The sequence below is a fragment of the Onychostoma macrolepis genome, chromosome 03 (genome assembly GCF_012432095.1).
Source record: "Onychostoma macrolepis isolate SWU-2019 chromosome 03, ASM1243209v1, whole genome shotgun sequence".
Taxonomy (NCBI): Eukaryota; Metazoa; Chordata; class Actinopteri; order Cypriniformes; family Cyprinidae; genus Onychostoma; species Onychostoma macrolepis.
Window position 1 is genome coordinate 35627260 of NC_081157.1, and position 19860 is coordinate 35647119.

A 19860-nucleotide genomic window follows, 5' to 3' on the forward strand; every position below is an offset into this window, starting at 1 on the left:
AACAAAAACAAACAAAAACCAAAAAATTAAATTTGGATATGCATCCAAGCACATGACGCATATCACGTAGGCCAGACATAACCCAAAACAAAAAACCTTTTTTGACGAAAGGAGACTAACGTTAATTAACTGTATCATCACCATAGTTCCATGACACGTAAAATAATTCTGTTAATTACATTAACAGAAAGAAACACGCTCTTGAGAGAGATTTTAATATATTATGGTTTATTATTCATCACAACTGTAATTATTAAATACACTGTGAACTTCCTCTTCTGCAGTTTTAGAACAACTGTCTTCATCTATGAATTTAGTTCATCCTCAAATGTAAATGGTTTGATGTAAACAAAAACAAGCATGAGACATACAAAGGACAGGATGAGAGAACTAATCTAAACACATTAAAATTAAAATTAAAATGATTTAAAATCAATTTTACAACAATCCTACAACATACATTGGGTCATATTTACCAATGCAGAAATCCAGACAAGTCAAATTACTTTACACCCAGTCCCAGCTGTCTCAAGAGTGTTAGTAAACCAACACTGGATGGCCTTGCATTAATAATTGGTGAGCACAGCGTCCAAACCATTTTAAGTCCACCTGTCGTGCACTTGGTTGGCAATACAGACAAGATGGTGTTAGTGAAGGTGGCCTGACAGGCGCAAAACCAGATTTAGGCTAGTGCTTGGAACTTAGAGCAGTTCTTCAGGATAATAAGACATCCCACTCCACCTTTCCTTCAACGGTTCCAGTGCTGCTTTCAACATTGAAAATAGTCCGAGTCCCCTGGTGGCCACAACATAACATTGTGCAGAGAGTTACGAACATAAAACTTGCATAGACATAATTTGCTTGCTCTCCATTTGAACAGTAGTGCCTTTAGAGGAAGCAACGACCACCGAGGTCAGTAAGGGCACCACTGACAAGTGAGGCGGAGGTTTGACCCCCTGCAGTTGAGACTGAACAAGTCCAGTAAACACAGGAGACACCATTAAAACATTGACGGAGTATTTGGCTACCATATTGCAACCTAGAAACCACTTCAGGTCTCTTCTGTCTTGACAGAAAATAATATATAATCGAGTAGAAGTCTAGTAAATATGGTCCAGTCACCTGGTGAATGTATCAGAATAATTCATAATACTGAGGGGTCAGTGGATTACAGTGCAGTTCAATTCCCCAGCGTTCACTTCACTTCACTTCAAGAGTAACACTGTTTGGGTGAAGGTTGTGTTAAGGATAATATTTTACATGTTTTATTAACACATAAATGCCTAGCACACATTTTACTGATCCATTCCTTTTCTCTCACAACTCTTTTGGATCACTCCCCCCTTCGTTGGGACACATAATAATAATATTAAAAAAATGAAATGAATGAAATAATAATCAGTATGAAATCACTATCTCCCATAACACAAATACTGCAGTAATATTAGACAAGCTAGTGATTATAAAATGTCTAAAATAAATAACAACTGCTTGTTTTTGTTCTCCAGGATGTTGAGAGAAAAATGTGCAAAAATAATTCTCAGCGCTTAAAAAATAAAATAAAAATAAATCCTGTGATTAAATACATCGCTCTCCTAAAACCAAGCTCACTGCCATTCCAGTCTACCAGGCCTCTGCGTACTTGCATAGAAAAATAAAAAATCTAATCCAAAAAAGAGACTAATAATAGCTGTAATAGATAGTATATGGTTTCATCCGATTAAATTAATAGTCTATACATCAAAATATTACAGCCTGAAGCCAAGAGCTTCAAAGGTCAAAGGTTAATGCTACAGTGCTGCACCAAACCCTTCCCGTCCAACAAGGCGCAGCGTTCAGGAGTCATGTGAGCTGGATTAGAGAGTGCCCTACATTAACAAACCGATCAAGGTTAGTGGTGAAAATCAACAGGCCTCAGTGCATAAATTTATTAAAATTCTAGTCCGAACTCTACATCCATATCAACATCGAGATAATTAACATCAAACCACACAGATATCTGGAGTGACTGGCACGCTTGGCAGAAAATTTAACGTTTATGTGATGCAATTTGTTTGAAATAGAAAGAAATCAAATAAGCTATTAGGCTATTAGCTATTAATTTTTGGTGAGGCCGATGTAATGATGGATTGAAAGTCTTTGAGCGGAGATAGACAGGTACACTAATCATAAACAGTTTTAATTTCCTTTTAGTAATTATGTTAACTTGGATATTCAAACCTTTTTTTTTATTTTAAATAGACAGTTAAAAGTAGCTCCTTCCACTATTTTAAAGGAGAACGTACCTTTCCCCTCGGTTCAATTTAGCTCCTCCACTCCCCCCGAAACTTATCAATTCCTCTAACGAGAGCACGCCTGTAAAGACGAGCTCCTTTGAGAGACTGAAAAGAAGCAGAGAGAAGAAAGACGAGACCGGTCTGCAGCACGAGACTGTGACACGATTCACTACACTGCCAAGGCACAGACAAGAACACACAAACACACACTAACAATCAACAGTACAATGAATAAATAGGTCCGCCAGGGCACTCGCAGATAAGTTATTACTAGTCACCGTCGCACTTTTCTCATCGCAGAACAGTTTTATTCAGGTATTCTGGTTGAGACAGCTCTCGGGTGATGGACAGAGGGGGATTGTGGGGCTGGACTGGCACAGATGGCGCTAGAGGTCTATGTACACCATGGCACCCAGTATACTAGAATTGACTACTAATTATACAGCTGATCTCATCAATCAGACATCCACCTTCAAAAAAAAAACAAAAGGCCGAGTAATAACTGCTTCCTGTTTCGGCATTGGGTGAAAGATGATGAGAGTCGTGGGGCAGGTGCAGTGATCCAGTTATCCTTGTGAAATGAGTACTTGAGATGAAATGGACATTCCAGCCGATTTGCTCTCGCTCTCTGTCTCTCTCACTCTTTTCACCAGTCTGCAGCCGTTTCGATTCCTTGTCCTCTTTTTTCTACTATTCTCATGCTTTTATTCTTGCTGAAGGAATGACGGGGCAGGAATTAGGCCAAATCTTTTGCTGCTGCGGCTCCGTTCTTCTCCTCAGTCTCTCCTCCTCCCCCTTTGTCTTTTTTCTTTCCCCCCTTCTCCTTTTTCTTCTCTTTCTCGGCTTTCTCCTTCTCCTTCTTCAGCCGTTCTTTCTCAGTTTTCTCCTTTTCTTTCTTCTCCCGTGATTTTTGCTTCTCCTCCTCTTTCTCTCGCTTCTTGTCCTCCTTGGTTTTCTTTTTCTTTTTTCCCTCTTCCTCCACTGCTGTTTTTGGGGTTTCCGGGCAAGGTGGTAATGGGGCGTTGTTTGCGGTGGGCGATGGGATTGTGGGGGTGATGTGTTCAGAGATTACTTTAGGCAACGGCTGGAGCATCTGCGTGCTGGACGCGTGTGCAGTTGGAGCCGGTGGCGTGGTAGTAGATGTTGTAGCTAGCGGACTCGGCCCATGTGGCGCTGGGGGCCGCCCACTGGCTCCAGCGTTAGAGGCAGATGGCACAGGAGGTTTTGAGGCCACTGCACTGGTGCCGCCCCCAAAGGGCTGCAGTGGGACGATATCCTGGCCAAAGCTACCAGAAGTAGAGCCCTTCTTATTATGTGAGTGAAACGGCATCTTGGACTTTCTAAGGCCAGGAAGTGACAGGAGGCTTGATGACGCACGTAAGGGTCCAGGGGGAGGGATGTGACTGCCCAGGAACGACAGGCTGCCGCCAGAGCTGATCGCAGCAGCCCGGTGTTTCTGCTCGAAGATGGCCCGTGTGCCGTGCAAACGCCGACCAGGTTGGTGGGTCAACTCTCCACGAGATTCCCGCCACTTGCGCACCTGAATACCGCACTCCCTCTCGATAAAGGCCTCCGTCACAGACAGAGAGACCACCTGAAAACAGAGCAGAGAGTATGAGAACGGATCTGGAAAACTCTACTTCTCTATTGCCTGTTCTCTCGCAAAAAAGTACAATTGTGTGCGTACCTCTTGCACCAGTACTTCCTCCCTGATAGCTTCAGGAGGGATGTTTCTCAGTCGCTCCATGGTCTCGTACATGCCCTGCAGCTCACGGAGCTTATCCACAGACCCCAACATCTGCTTGAGGAGCACCAGACCCACCCTGAACACAATCTTCACTCCTGAAAAAAAATTTAAAAAGTAAATAAATAAAAAATACAACTTTAGCATCAAAGAATAACATATACCAAGAAAAGTATGCAAATTCTTCCACTGAAGTATGTGTCAGAGCTTAAAAGTTTCAATTTCAATTAAATTTGGTTCTGAAGTATCTTTTCTTTGTTTATTCTACTTCTTTTCATAGAATCTTGGAAAAATCTTGTTTCCACAAAAATATTAAGCAGCACAACTGTTTTCAAGATTGATAATAATAATAACAATAACATTAATAAATGTTTATTGTGCAGAAAATCAGCATATTAGAGTGATTTCTGAAGGTTCATGTGACACTGAAGACTGGAGTACTGACTCCTGAAAATTCAGCTTTGGATCACAGGAACTAATCATTTTAATAAATTAACTTTAATTTAATTAATTAATTTATTAATTAATTAATTTAATTTTAATTTTAAAAAGACATTAAAATAGAAAATAGTCATTTTAAATTGTAATAACATTTCACAGTATTTTCATATCAAATAAATGCAGCCTTGGTAAGCATGAGAGATTTCTTTCAAAACCATTGATAAATCTCACCAACCCTAAGCTTTAGAATAGCAGTGTATGAAGAAATTAAAAAGATTCAAATTTGAAGTCATGTTGAATTTAAGCACAAACAGAACTATTTTTAACTCGATACAGTAAAAGCATCACTTATCACAGGTGCTTTTATTCTCTAATGTATAGGACTGACCTTCACAGAAGAACATGTCCCAGACACGCAGGACACAAGACCAAGGCAGCGTACGGGAGAAAATGCACATAAACCACTCTGTCATGTACAAGATGGGGTCGATCTTAAATTTCTTCAGGTGACGGTAAGCCATGGGACAAACTCTCCTCAGAAGAGAGAAAAAAATCTCTCCATCCAGCTGGATAGCTTCCTGAGGGACAGAAGAAGAGAAGAGTTTAAAAAAAACACCCTCCTCTCTGGTCCTAGTAAAAGTCTCTTTGAGTTGGAGTACTCACCAACCCAGCACTGTAGTAGCCAGGCAAGTATTTCTCACAGATTTGCACAAGACACCAGAAGGCTTGCTAGAAGAAAATGACAGTGAAGATGGTGATGGCTTCATATCCTGTGATATTCCTCTAAGTCACATTTTTTTCACCCTGTTGCTCTTTTTAAAGAAAAACAGTCTAGCGGAGCAACATAGACAGCTTTTTAGCTTTGTTCAACTCTGTCTTACCTCAGCAGGCATGTGCATGAGCAACACTGCTGCCACTGGTGCCTGAGCCTGACAGTAGCCCTCATCTGGCCGATAGATTGTGTAGGCCTTCAGTATACGGTACAGGTCCTGCTGCCTGAACACACACACACACACACACACACACACACACACACACACACACACACATTAGGTAACTAATTAATGAAATTTTGGACAATAAGAACCGCTTATATTTATTTTTGTGGTATGTATACAGTTCTGCTTGAAAGTTTGTGAACCCTTTAGAATGTTCTATATTTCTGCATAAATATGACCCAAAAAATCTTCAGATTTTCGCACAAGTCCTGAAAGTAGACAAAGAGAACCCAATCAAACAAATGAGACAAAAATATTTTCTTTGTCATTTATTTATTCAGGAAAATTATCCAATATTGCATATCTGTGAGTGGCAAAAGAATGTGAATCTCTTGGATTAGCAGTTAATTTAAAGGTGAAATTAGAGTCCATCTGTGCAGAGGTGTTTTCAGTCAATGCAATGACTATCAAATGTCAGTATGTGACCTGCTTTATTCAAAGAACAGGGATCTATCAACATCTGATCATGTTTGTGAAAGTGAATCATGTCACAAACAAAGGAGATTATTGAGGACCTTGTAAAGAGCATTGATGTTGCTCATCAGGCTAGAAAAGGTTACAAAACCATCTCTAAAAGTTTGGACTCCACAAATCCACAGTCAGACAGATTGTGTACAAATGGAGGAAATTTAAGACCACTGTTACCTTCCCGAGAAGTGGTCGACCAACAAAGATCACTCCAAAGCAGAACGTGTAATAGTCTGCGAGGTTGCAAAAGTTCCCAGTGTAACTTCTAAGCAACTAAAGGCCTTTCTCACATTGGCTAATGTTAATGAGTCCACCATCAGGAAAACACTGAGCAACCAATCATGGTGTGCATGGCAGAGCAAGAAGAAAGCCACTGTTCTCCAAAGAGAAAATTTCTTGCTAAAGATCATGTGGACAAGTCAGAGGACTATTGGAGAAAGGTTTAATGGATGGATGAAACCAAAATAGAATGTATTGGTTTAAATGAGAAGCTATTATGTTCGGAGAAAAGAACACATTCCAGCTTAAAGGGATACTCCACCCCAAAATGAAAATTTTGTCATTAATCACTGAATTAATGTCGTTCCAAACCCGTAAAAGCTTAATTCGTCTTCGGAACACAATTGAATATATTTTAGATGAAAACCGGGAGGCTTGTGACTGTCCCATTGACTGCATAGTAAATTGCACTGTCAAGTAGGGGTGTGATATATAATTGGTCTGTGATAATATCGCAATTGTTGTTTAAACGATGTACGATTTGACATTGAGTATTTTGCAAAAACCATTCAAAACACGCCTACAGAGTGCATGCATTCATTACGTGAAGTCTAGACTAGTGCGCATGCGCAGAGTGTTCTTTCACTGCACTTTCACTACATTTAGAATGAATACAAAATTAAAGACATGGGTGCAGAAAATGTATATAGGCTATTTTGGTACCACTTCATATGGCCTTGTTAATCAATTTCACACGAAGAATAACGCTTCAAAAATTACCATGATAACAAATGTGATATTGATTTTTTACAACAGTTCAATAAACAAGAGGTTAATTAAGAGACTTACATTTTAGACACCATATTTTTGCTTTATTTCGACAATAAAAATCACTGCAAACACAGCCACAGCACTGTTTTGTGTCTCTGAGCAACATCATTTAAATGATTTGGTTCAATCACAATGACTCATTTATTAACAGTGACTTGCTGCCACCTACTGGCGGTTTTAATTTCACATTCAGAGTATCTTTTATTATTTAAATAATTTCAAATATCAGTATTTAACATTTTGTGTTTAATATATCAAAACATGATTTATGCATTTGTAACTGCAGGTTAAATGCATTCATGTCTTGCATTAAATAGTGTGTAAATGCATCTAAATGCCACTTCAGATGCAGCTTCTGTGTTTTCTCTGCATTGCTAAGATGAATTTTGTTGATACTGATTTCATAATTCACTGATTAAATGTAAGAATTTGACTCAAAGGATAAAGGACACTTTTAGAAAAAATGGTTTTATAAAGACAAAAATGTCCATAAAATTTACGCTGCATCATCTGAGGCGTGCTTGCGTCGTGCTCTGCTAGTGAACTCAAAAGTGTTCTAGTCGCATCATAAAATTCGGATTGCACGTCTGATGGCAGATGGACTGTTTTGACGACATCTTTCATACTTTTATGGACCTTGACAGTGCAATTTACTATGCAGTCAATGGGACAGTCACAAGCCTCCCGGTTTTCATCTAAAATATATTCAATTGTGTTCCAAAGACGAATGAGGCTTTTACGGGTTTGGAACGACATGGGGGTAAGTGATTAATGACAAAATTTTCATTTTGGGGTGGAGTAACCCTTTAAGAATCTTATCCCATCTGTGAAACATGGTGGTGGCAGTATCATGGCTTGGGCCTGTGTTGCTGCATCTTGGGCAGGACAGCCTGCCGTCATTGATGGAACAATGAATTCTGAATTATACCAGCAAGTTCTAAAGGAAAACGTCAGGACATCCGTTTAAGAACAGAGAACGTGGGTCATGCAGCAAGACAACAACCCCAAGCACACAAGTTATTCTACCAAAGAATGGTTAAAGAAGAACAAAGTTAATGTTTTGGAACGGCTGAGTCAAAGTCCAGACCTTAATCCAATTAAGATGTTGTGGAAGGACCTAAGCAAGCAGTTCATAGGAGGAAACCTACCAACATCACAGAGTTTAAGTGGTTCTGCAATAAGGAATGGGCTAAAACTCCTACATGTTATTGTGCATGACCGATCAGCATTTACAAGAAAATTTACCTTCAGTTACTGCAGCAAAAGGTTGTCACACCACATACTGAAAGCAAGGATTCATATACTTTTGCGACGCACAGATATGTAACACTGGATAGTTTTTCTCAATAATTAAATGACAAAGAATATATTTTTCTCACTTGTTTGATTTGGTTCTCTTTGTCTACTTTCAGGACTTATATGAAAATCTGATTATGTTTTGGGTCATATTTATGCAGAAATATAGAAAATTCTAAAGGGTTCACAAACTTTCAAGCAGCACCTTATATAAATAATACTATTAATAATTACATTTTTTAAGTATACTGTTTGAATTGGGTGAGACATTATCTGCTTAGATATTAGGTACAGATATATTCCCCAATATATAAAGGTGTGTAAAGGTGAGGGGAAGTATAAAACTGAGGGTCAAAGCTGGTATCAATATGCACATTATGCACGGAATACAGACTAATAGACTATAAAACAAAAGGAAAAAAATCCCCTCCTTCAGTTTCCTAGATTGTGTAATGCTCTAAAGAAAAGCCTTACATCACCCTTCCCCTTGATAAAACCCTCATCTGTATTTACCCATGTCCTCCCCGAGCAGCAAACATCTCGTGGAATGGGAACTGCCTGTGCAAGTCCTTCTCTATGATGTCCAACCACTTCGGATCTCCCTGCTCTCGCTCCAACTCCTGAGAGACAAGAAAAGTGAAAAATATAAGAAAGTGTAAAATAAGAAAGGAAGCTTGTGTTGCGCAGGTAAACTGAGATTTACATGACATGCTAAGAACATTTAAAAAGTAAGATAGGGCTCAAGCTTGTATGCCTATTTTTCTTGACAGTTTTACAAAGTCATGTTAGCGGTCTTTACAGCAACTGCATATGAACTTGGGAGCAGTTGATTTAGCACCATGACTGTTATCACAGAAGACGTATCAAACCTGACCGTACATCAAACTTTCCACGATTGGAGTCAAGGAGCTCCTGGCTGTTGGAGAGCAGCTGCCAGGCTTTAGCTCTGAGTGAGGAGGGTACTCCTTTCCTGCAGCGCATTTTCACCTGCATCAGACAGAAAACATAACTCAGCAACTATAATCATAGTATTTTCTATACCTAGTCAGGAATGCCTTCCGTGACCCTTTAAGTAAGAAACAGACCTTTTGAAAGCGTCGAGATACCCATTTGTCCCAGTTTCTGAACATGTCCAACCATTTCATCTCTCTCTGCCTCGCCACGACCACAGCGATCTCTGCCTCACTACAAGACAGAGAAGGATTCACAAACACATCAACCACACAGAACAAATAAACCTATAAGCACCCACTCATGCCCTGAGATAATGTTGAGTTTCTGACAAAAAGGCTCAAATCCTGAGAGGGTTTATATTGAATCTAAGAGAACAGACATCTGTAAAATACAGACAATTACTGCTTTTGAATCTCTTGAAACTAATCAGAAACCCTGGAATCTTCTGTTATTGGTGAACTAAAAATTCCAGAGTTTTTGTAGTCTATGAACAAGCATATCACTGCACAGTAGAAGTGACTGACACCAGAGATAGAAACTGAGGCTGAGGCTCGGATTTGAGTCCTACTTAAAGGCAAAGTGTGCAGTTTCTGCGCCACCAAACAGAATTGTAAAAATAATAATGACAGAAACTCTAGTCCATCATTGGTCAAAAAATAAATTAATTAAAAAGATAGTCCTGCCTCAAACTCACACCAATGATTAAGCCTGGTAAAGATGCTTAGACACACAGAACACAGTTTTGATAGCAGTACAAGGCCACTATTTACACTATTCGGGAATCTTTTAGACAAAACAAAAAAAATGTCTTGACTTAAAAGTTAATGTCAGCATTCACTTGAATTCTTGAAGTAGAAATCTGAAAATGCTGTGAACAAGTCACAGCGTGTAATGTCTCTGAACATAGCTACACTGTTTAGATGTATTGAATGCATTAGTATTGTTAATCAAATTAATCATTTATTATTTCATATATAGATTAGTAGTAAAAAAGAGATTGATCTTCTGATATGAACAAAATCTGATTTCTATACCAGTATGACGAACAAGCAAGTACCCTGAAATACTATATTTGATTAAATATAGAAAATAATATATATTTTTTTATGAATCTGTAGCAAATATGAGACTTTTAGCAAATAGTTTTTGAGATTTGTTCAGCCTTGCTGAATACTTGTGAACCTGTCTGACTGACACAATGGCTTACAAACAAAAATAGCAGAAAACTAATTCTGACAGACAGCATGCTGACCATATGAGAAAGTCTAATTTAAGACTAACCCACACTGACCATTTTTAAATAGCTGAAAAAGCATGTGGTGGTTAATGCTGTATAAGTTAATGCTGAACAGGAATTAAAAAAAGGAAACGTTCAAATGTAAACGACAGTGTTAGTGCCCATTTTAGTAGAATTAGTCAGTACTAGAGATAAAGCGGAGACAGTCAGGGGAAGAGAGAGACAAAAAGTGAGACAGTCAGTGTACTCTGACTCAGACGAGCCCTCTCAGCATGATCTGAGTCACTCACAACAAACACATGAAGGACACAGAGAGGGAGCAAGAGCGATGGACACAGGAAAAATGCACCAAATGCTCATCCTGTTCTCGGTTGGAGGCGTGAATTATTAATATCCCAGCAGCACACTTCACATCAGGTGCTGCCAATTACCCTGCCATTCACATCCATTATAAATGCTTCCTCTGATTTATCAAACCAAGGAATGAACTAGAGCCATACCCTAGAATGTGAATAATGAAATAATACTACAAAATATATCAGTTACATATGAAATTTCTATTTTTCAATTCTTTATGGGGATGGGTGATTTAAACTAAATCTCTCAAACTTTTCTGACAATTTTCAGTATGTTTATGTACTCAAAAATGGCTTACAAACACTAAAGAACTAGTTTAAAACAATCAATGCTTGTCCCTCCAATGTTTTACTCAGAATTACCACTATTAAATTGTGATTAATGAACTTTATACAATAAATATCAATATTTACCTACTTTATTTTACTAAAACATTCAATAAATATTATTTTTATGATAGAAAAAAACTGATTTCTCAGAATATTTGTAGTGATGGTGAATCATGAAAATTCTGACAGTTTGAACTGATTCATAAAAATGAATTAATTCTTAAAGCCAGTTCACAACCAAGGAAGAACTACAACTATAAAGTTTAATTAACATAATAATAATCTAATTTAATGAGAAATGGAAGTCCACACCACCACGAAAATGATAAGGATTGTTGTTTGTTAGAGCACTTTCAGAAGTACTTTTACAATCCAGCTGATGAGCATTAAAACATTGACCAATCAGAATCCAGCTGGTGTTAAAGAGCACAAGCATTTATAGCGGCAGACAACATAACCGCAGCATGTACTAATAAACAGAATGCTGTTGTGCATTAATGTGCATGCTAATATAGTTATGTTTATAGTTAGCGTTATAGCTGCTGTTCTTGAAAAAAAACAGGCATTAAAACTATTCTTGATACTGAAGTTTAAACTAGAAATGAGAGTTGTAAAACAAGGAAAGATCACAAAACTAGTCTGGTTTTTAGGATGCATAATGGTCAAATACTGTAAAACAACATTAAAATCATTGCTATATTCAGATGAATATCCTGATACATTTAAAAACATTTAAAAAGTAAAATGGTTTATGAAGGGCTTTCATGTTGACTTGAAATATAACTTGATATGTAACATTAATTTTAAGCAAAATTATATTCAAATATTACATTAATCTCAGAATAATTACGTTTTAAGTAGCATGTATTAATCAAAACGCAAATGCAGAAAACGTTTAATATGCTTGCAAGATAAATATATATACTCTGGTAACACACATGCTGAAATGTGTCAAATGCTCTTATAAACTAATGTGGTTTCACTTCGCTCGAACTGCTTATAAGGAAGCAATAAAAATAGCATGTGCTAATGTGGTTGTGTGTCATTCAGCTCACACACACACCCACCTGCTCTCACTGTACTGCGCTCCTCCCAGGAAGCCGTATTTATCAGTACGCTTCACTGGACCGTTGATCTCAGAATCTGACCCCACCGAGCTGCAGTCCTCGCCGAGGCCCGACAGAGACTCCAGCGTGCCCGACATTAGGCTGGCCGACTCCAGGTAGCTGAGCGTGTCCGGGGCTGGTCGCGAGTAAGCGGAGGGCAGAACCAAGGGCCCACTGGACTCCTGCACCAGTACGGCTGGGGGTTCAGTCTTGGAGGGCGTGCAGGGGGGCTCAGGGGTCATCATGGCGGTGCTGGGAGTGTTGGGTTCGGGGTTCTGGGCGGGCTCGGGCTCGGGCTCGGGGACTGTTTGTGCTTCTGTTTGCCTGGAGTCTTGTGAAGAGGAGGCCGGGTTGGAGACGGGAACAGGAGGTGTAAACTGAGGAGGAATGTCCACAGAGGGAGCAGGACTGTAAGTCTGGTTAACTTGAACGTTGGGATAGAGATTAGGACTGGGATTAAGTTCAGGCGACGGCGACATCTGTTGCTCCTGTGCTTCAGTGTGCCACTCCGTTTGGCCAACTAAATCATTTTTACCATTAGTCTCTCCATCTGTAGCAGCTAGTACCTCTACCGGCGGACCGGCGGTGCTCTCTGTTGCTGTTGAAGACAGAGCGGCACTGTTTTGGCCAGGTGTGCTCTCCCAAGATGAGGAGATTTTCCCGCTCGCCTGTAATGTTGGGTTTCCCATCACGGCTCGGTCCCCGTAGAGAGATGATTTTGGGATGGGAGTTTCTGAGGGGAGAGGCTGTGGGCTGGAGGAAGCAGGCACTGATTGGTCGGCCATACTGGGAGGGGAGGGAGTGAGGGCGGTGATTTCAGCCATAGCTGCTCCTCACTGATACAGCTGATCAAAAGAGAAACAAGACCTTAGTCAGTAATTATTCCTTATCAGACAAGAATCAAAAGAAACACTTTTAATATCATTAAAAGCATGAACCCATTTCATAATTGGTTTGCAATGAAGCAGATGTTTAGATGCAAGTAATTTTTTTGTACCAAATAAATCCTCTTGTGAAATTCCACAAGCATGTCTCACATCACAACTCTCCAAAGAAACATTTTTCTCATTTGTTTCACCCGAAAATAATAACATACACGCCTAAAAGGCGTTGAACTAAAAAGGCGTTGTCTCTTTGTCACAATTATCGCAAGTCACACTTCTTACTGTCCTCTCAATTAAAATAAACGAGGGGAGAAAATACAGTGAAATGTAATATTTTATAAAAAATAAAAAGTATGGCAATTCTGTGTGGGAAGAGATGCATGAGGTGAGAGGCTATTCATAAATCTAATCCCAAGCAAAACAACAAGAATAAAAAACTGTTTGGAGAGCAGTTATCATCCAAATCATTTTCATTTGCAAGGTATTGTGAAGATTGTGTGGAACACAGTGGATTCTATATTTATTTTAATCCTCATTATTAGTGAGATAAAAGTTGAATATTTCAGGAATATTATTTTTAAATAGTTAATTTAAACGAATGTGTAAAGAAATGCACTTGCAAGTGTATGGGGTAATTGTACACACATTTCTTGTTTGCTCATACATACTGCGACAGGAGTTTAAATATTTACTGTAGCAATGGCAGCATCCTTAACTTTATTTAACCCAGAATACACACTGTTGTTCAAAAGTTTGGGTCTGAAAGATTTTTAATTCTTTTTGAAAGAACTCTCTTGTACTCACCAAGGCTAGTGATCAATAATACAGTAAAAACAGTAATATTGTGAAATAACTCATTATATTTTAAAATGCAAATTATCCTTTAAAATAAATCTTCTGTAATATTATAAAAACTGCTGCCAATTTTTCATTTCCAATGCAGCTTGCTGATTATTAACTTAGTATCTACTAGTTCATATGAATGAATAAATATAGGGTCATTCCATGTCAAATCAACCAAATTTCAAAAACTTCCCCGGCTCAATTTTTTGATTTTTCTAACATTTTTTCTTAAGAAAGATAGACATGTATAGTGATGAAAGCCAAAATTTGAAATGTCAAGGATGAATATTTACTGAGTAATCCACTATTTTGTAGACGGGGGGGTCAAAATGGCAGAGTCAAATAAAAAGGGGGTAAAAATTACTTCAGAAACATGGCAGCATCATAATGCTAATTTTACACAGAGATTAGTAGGTCTGTTAGTAAAATCTGTTGACTTCAGCAATCTTTGCTGCATTGTGTGCCAATGGTGACCATTCAAAAATGGCGAAACAGCACTTTTTAAGTTTTTTCTCCAAAGTTTGCATGCCTGTAACTCAAGAAGTTTTAATGATATTGCAATATGATTTTAGATTCTAGTTGTCAATAAACTTTTCTTTTGGAATGTTAAATTTCAAAGCCCTACATCATTCAATCCCAGAGATATGGGGATCTCAATGAGGCTCCATGTCCAGATTGTTGAATATTACCCATTTTCAGTAGTCAAAAACCAAATTTGGTCACTTTGTATGCAGCTGATTCTTATTTTATTTAAGGAACAATGTCTGAAGAAGAAATAATGTTAAAATTAGAATAGTATCTTGTTTACCTCTGTCAAAACAATTGCCAAATATGCCCTTTAGCAGAAGATACTACCTGATCTATGACTATGCTTAATATTTTATGACAATAAAAAAGAAAAAGAAATTCTAATAATCCAGGTGAGGTAAATCTTGGTTTGATATGAATACAATATGTGGAGAAAGTAACCACACTTCCCTATGAGGCATGGGATTTGTTTCAAACACGTAACAATACTGCATATTTAAACTCTTAGTAGCTGCAGAAGCTGTTAAAATGAACAAAATCTCTTCTTCCAAATATCACAGAAACTGATTCAAATATAGAATCTTACGAATAGACTACCGAGAGCAAGGTAATGTGCCTCTACTTGACCATTTCAGTGCATTTTTAGCACTCAGACAGGTATGTTCCATGCAATTTTGACAGAGGGAAACAAGATACAATTCTAATTTTAATATTATTTCTTCTTCAGACATTGTTCTTAAAATAAAATAAGAATCAGCTGCATACAATGTGACCAAATCTGGTTTTCAACCACTGAAAATGGGTAATATTCAACAATCTGGACATACAGCCTCATTGAGATCCCTTTATCTCTGGGACTGAACGATGTAGGGCCTTGAAATTTAAGATTCCAAAAGAAAAGATTATTAACAACACAAACAGGGATAGGCAACGTCGGTCCTGGAGTGGCGCTGTCCTGCAGAGTTTAGCTCCAACCCTAATCAAACACACCTGAACAAGTTAATCAAGGTCTTCAGAATTACTAAGGCTACAGGCAGGTGAGGTTTTTTCAGGCTTGTAGCTAAACTCTGCAGGACCGACGTTGCCTACCCCTGAACCAGAATCTAAAATCATACTGCGATATTTTTAATACTTCTTGAGTTATAGGCATGCAAACTTTGGAAAAATAATATTTATGGCATGGCACTCAGACAGGTATTTTCAATGCAGTTGTCCTGACAGAAGGAAACAAGATACATCTCTAGTTTTAACATTATTTGTTCTTCAAACATTCCTCTTAAAAAGAAAAGTACCACCATATTTTTTCAAATTGACCCACATTTGGTTTTTGACCACTGAAAATGTGTACATTTTAACGATTTACACCTGGAGCTATATTAAAATTCCAGTATCTCTGGAACCGAACCATATAGGGCCTTAAAAATACAGATGCCAAAAGGAAAGTTTGTTACAACCCAATCTCTAAAAGGGCATTAATATATCTTTAAGACTTCTTGAGTTACAGGCATGCAAACCTTGACAACTTTGAACTTAAAAGTGACATTTATAGATTCTGAATTCATGAAGATCGAACAAAATATGGCCCATCTCAAATAAATGTACTTGTAAACATACAGGCTGCTATAACAAAAGTAGCAAATAACCATAAAAAAATACAACACAGCAGATGAAGAGGAGATATACAGTCATTTGTACAAAAGTTACACCACATAAACAAATGTTAACAAGAAGATTCATTTGTCTACTAGACATAATTTAAGAATTAAAATAAATAAAAAGTAACAACATGTGATGATGCACTGTATCTAGCCATATCCTGAAGAGTAAGAGACATTCAGAGGACCTTTACATTATTAAGTAAAGCCAATGGTCAGCTCTTTCACAGAGTCTCATATATAGTGAATTATAAAGATGCAGACAAACTACAGAGATTTGATTACAGTGTAAGCCTGCACTAATACAGGTCCAGTTTAGGTGTATTTCCTCTTACATTAAGATCTGCCTCCTAGACTTCCGCACGATCTATATATAAACGAGTACAGATGCTAACAGGAGGTGAAAAGGAAGTAGTTCCTTGACAGAAGCACTGTGGCTGAACATTCGAACACGCCTTTGAAGCCCAAATGCTGTCTAGGCAAACAGCTCACTAGGTTTGGACACACGGCCCACGTGTGATGGTCAAACTGTGGGCTGTCTACAAAAAGCTGATGAAACATTCACAGAAGTCAGATGACAATTATAACGTAACAGGTTACAAAGCATTATCTCACAACCAGCCATTAATAATCTCAATGCAAACCTCATCAGGAGGTTGTTGTGGTAGAGATAGGGAGTCTTACTAATTTTCACGAATATTCTCTTTTTCCAAACAGCTGCAAAAACGATTCAGTGATTCATTTAACACAGTGTGATTAATTATGCTCATGAAGTCAGCTCAAAAAGACCAAAGTTCATCGGTATAATCATAAATGATAATTTACGTTAAACAGTACTAATTTACATCCTGCCTGAAAATGTTTTGTGCATTTTAGTAAAACGGTATTTATCAAAACCAATTTGTATGTGATAATAAAACTGTCATATATTTGCAACAGTTATGCTATGTGATTCTTAATGTATTTTTTCTTCCCCAAACAGCCAACTTCTCCAAATACTCTTGCGGTCAGTTCGATCTGACAGTCAGTAAGTTGACCGATTAAAAATCTCAAATCGAGAATGAATCGTTCATACCGGTTCAATCGATTCACTATAAAGATTCTATTCAGAAGAACGATTCGTTCATGAATCTGACAATGCTACTTTGTGGGACTCCACCCATACACAAGAACTGTGCTCGTTCCGGGTATCCAAGCCAAATAATATCTGAAACAAGAGGCCGAATGAATAGTAAACAACCGACACATGTGCATTTTGAGTGCCCGTTTTTAAAAAGGCGGTGGTTTAAACCTGTGAGTTATCAGTTATATTGTGATTAACCACATGTGAGGTGTCCGGACACAATAATACTGGTACCGGATACCGGTAAACCTCCATTTAAAAAGGCCATCTACACAAAACACATTACAATTTTAAACACAGGACTACAGTCATAAAACACACAAGGTCATGAAGTGAGCAGCAGACAGCACCTGAGACAAGCTTACCCCGCAGGAGTCGCTGGATTTGTGACTGCCAAGTTTAACCTAAAGCTGCTAATCGTGCTGTCTGTCATGCAACAGACCCTCAACAACACAAACGGCCTTCATATTGCTAAAAATCAACATTCACTCCACGGTTCATAAGATGTGTTTGGAATTGATAAGTTTTTAATTGCAATGTACTCATTGTTAGCTGCTGAAATTGGCCTGCTAACCTGCTAGCTCCGCGGTAACGTTATCCAGTGCGGCCGATCAGCTCAACTTCCCGGTTTACGGCGCTGGAAAACAGTGCTATTAATCGTGTTCATCTGTTCTGACACATCTGTTCCCTCTGAGAAGAGATAAAAGAGAAGATCTTCATTATTCAGACTCACCCGCAGCTGTCTGTCCGTCTGTCCCGGGGGGGCTCCTGTCTGCTCCGGTTACCGTGACCCCCCCCGCCGCCGCCGGTGAACGGATGTAAAGGCGGGAGCGAGGCAAGCGGCTGGTGAGCTGCTGGGCCGATTGAAAAGTCCTAATGATAAACCCGAAAGTGCTGGGACTGGGGGTCTGAGTGTGCCGCTGGGCTAACGGTGTTAGCTAAACACTGCCGCTCCGCACTGCGTGCCCACTCATCCGCGCGAAAACAGATCCGTAGCTCTGCTGGCATTGAGTACACTTGTGCGGGGCGTTTTAAAAAGTTAGGAAACCTCCTTGAAATGTTAACCGGGCAGCATCGCTGGAAGAGATAAACACGGCCCTGCTGACATCTCGCCGTGTCCGCATTTCCTACAACCAACTCTGAGTGACAGCGACGTGCGCGCTCCCGCCACGCAGCGTCAACTGACGCAACGACGCCCAGCCAGGTCACTCGCGCTGAAATGATTTAATAAAAAAGCTAAATTATTTGTTTTCAGTTCCTCTCCAGTTTTAACGACTTGTAGTTCTCAAAACCCGTGAGTATTTTTAATTTATATCACTGTATTTAAATCCTCCTCTCCTCTCTTTTTTATTTTACTTAGGCTATTTATTGTCTGTACGCTATATTGTTTTGAGCATTAAATAAAAAGTAAAATAACAAATAAACATAAAACTGAACGTAAAACATATATATATATATACACACATATTAAATGTTAATTGTTCTTTTGGTTACACTTTATTTTAAGGTGGCCTTGTTAAAGTGTAATTACACAAATAAGTACAGAGTAATATTAATAAACAACAGGCTACCTACTATAGGATTAGGGTTACTAAGGGTTACAGGTATTACTATAGTAAGTAGACTACATCTAACATGTAACAAAGTCACTAAAATAAAGTGTGAGGCTACAGTTTTTTGTTTGATGCTGTAATAATAATAATAATAATAATAATGTTCATACATAAATGATGAAAGTATTGACAATGCAGTTAAGTGATTATTATTAATCATATCATTATACTTAAATTTCACAATTTACCAACCCGAAGCATGCGTTGGGTTAGCTACAAAAGGGAGATGGGCACAATTAGGCTACATGAAAAAGTATTTAGTTACAAATTACAAATACAAGCTCATCAAATGTATTTAATTAAAATACAAAAATGCTGGTGTGAGAAACGTATTTAATTAAAATACAAGTAATTTGTCAAATACAAAAATACAATCGATATTTACAAGCAATCAAGTACAAGAGACCATGCCATAACATTTAAATACACATATAAGAGAAAGATAAATGCTTTCCCCTCCTTGAACAACTTATAAACAACATAACCCTAACACTACACAGTATATACAATATATTGATCCATAGTTCTTCTAATTTCTGTTTACTTGAAAACCATCAAGGATTTCTCCACTTTATTTTTTCATGTTTCTTTATCGCTCCTTTATCGTTTCTTTATAAGCATGTCAAAAATGAAGCAGTAGGCAAGGGAACTGGGAAATGTGTTACATTTGGAAGAACTTAGATTTATATTAATAGATAAGTTATCCACTTTCATCAAGATCTGGAAACCAATCAGGCTGTTCTTACAGGCAGACTGAATATATTGGATATATTGAATATATCTCTTTTAACCAATCTGTCTGAATCTACACTAGTTGGATGGATGTTGTTGCCGTCCATCAGGGTAAAAAAATTTATATTTACACTGTTGCTCATGTACAACATTCCTGATTGTAAAGCACTTGACGTAACCTTCTACACCTTTTTATAAAAAAAAATTTTTGGGAGGGGGGATGTTT

At 38.2% G+C, this 19860-nt stretch overlaps 1 protein-coding gene across 3 annotated transcripts; it reads right to left on the reverse strand.

The window, feature by feature from the left end:
* Nucleotides 1–207: 207 nt before the first annotated feature.
* LOC131537001 (TBC1 domain family member 10A-like) lies at nucleotides 208–18466 on the reverse strand. Of its 3 annotated transcripts, XM_058770205.1 has the most exons (11): nucleotides 18023–18466; nucleotides 17864–17926; nucleotides 12218–13101; nucleotides 9359–9458; nucleotides 9153–9260; nucleotides 8787–8893; nucleotides 5343–5457; nucleotides 5125–5190; nucleotides 4850–5039; nucleotides 3964–4118; nucleotides 208–3870 (listed from the first exon to the last, which is right to left on the reverse strand). In XM_058770205.1, the coding sequence occupies exons 3-11, from the start codon at nucleotides 13078–13080 to the stop codon at nucleotides 3013–3015; spliced, it is 2562 nt and encodes an 853-aa protein (XP_058626188.1). In that variant the 5' UTR covers nucleotides 13081–13101; nucleotides 17864–17926; nucleotides 18023–18466; the 3' UTR covers nucleotides 208–3012. The 3 variants fall into 3 exon arrangements, with proteins under 3 accessions (XP_058626188.1, XP_058626189.1, XP_058626186.1); XM_058770206.1 differs by lacking the exon at nucleotides 17864–17926; XM_058770203.1 differs by having other exon boundaries at nucleotides 17864–18466.
* Nucleotides 18467–19860: the final 1394 nt, after the last annotated feature.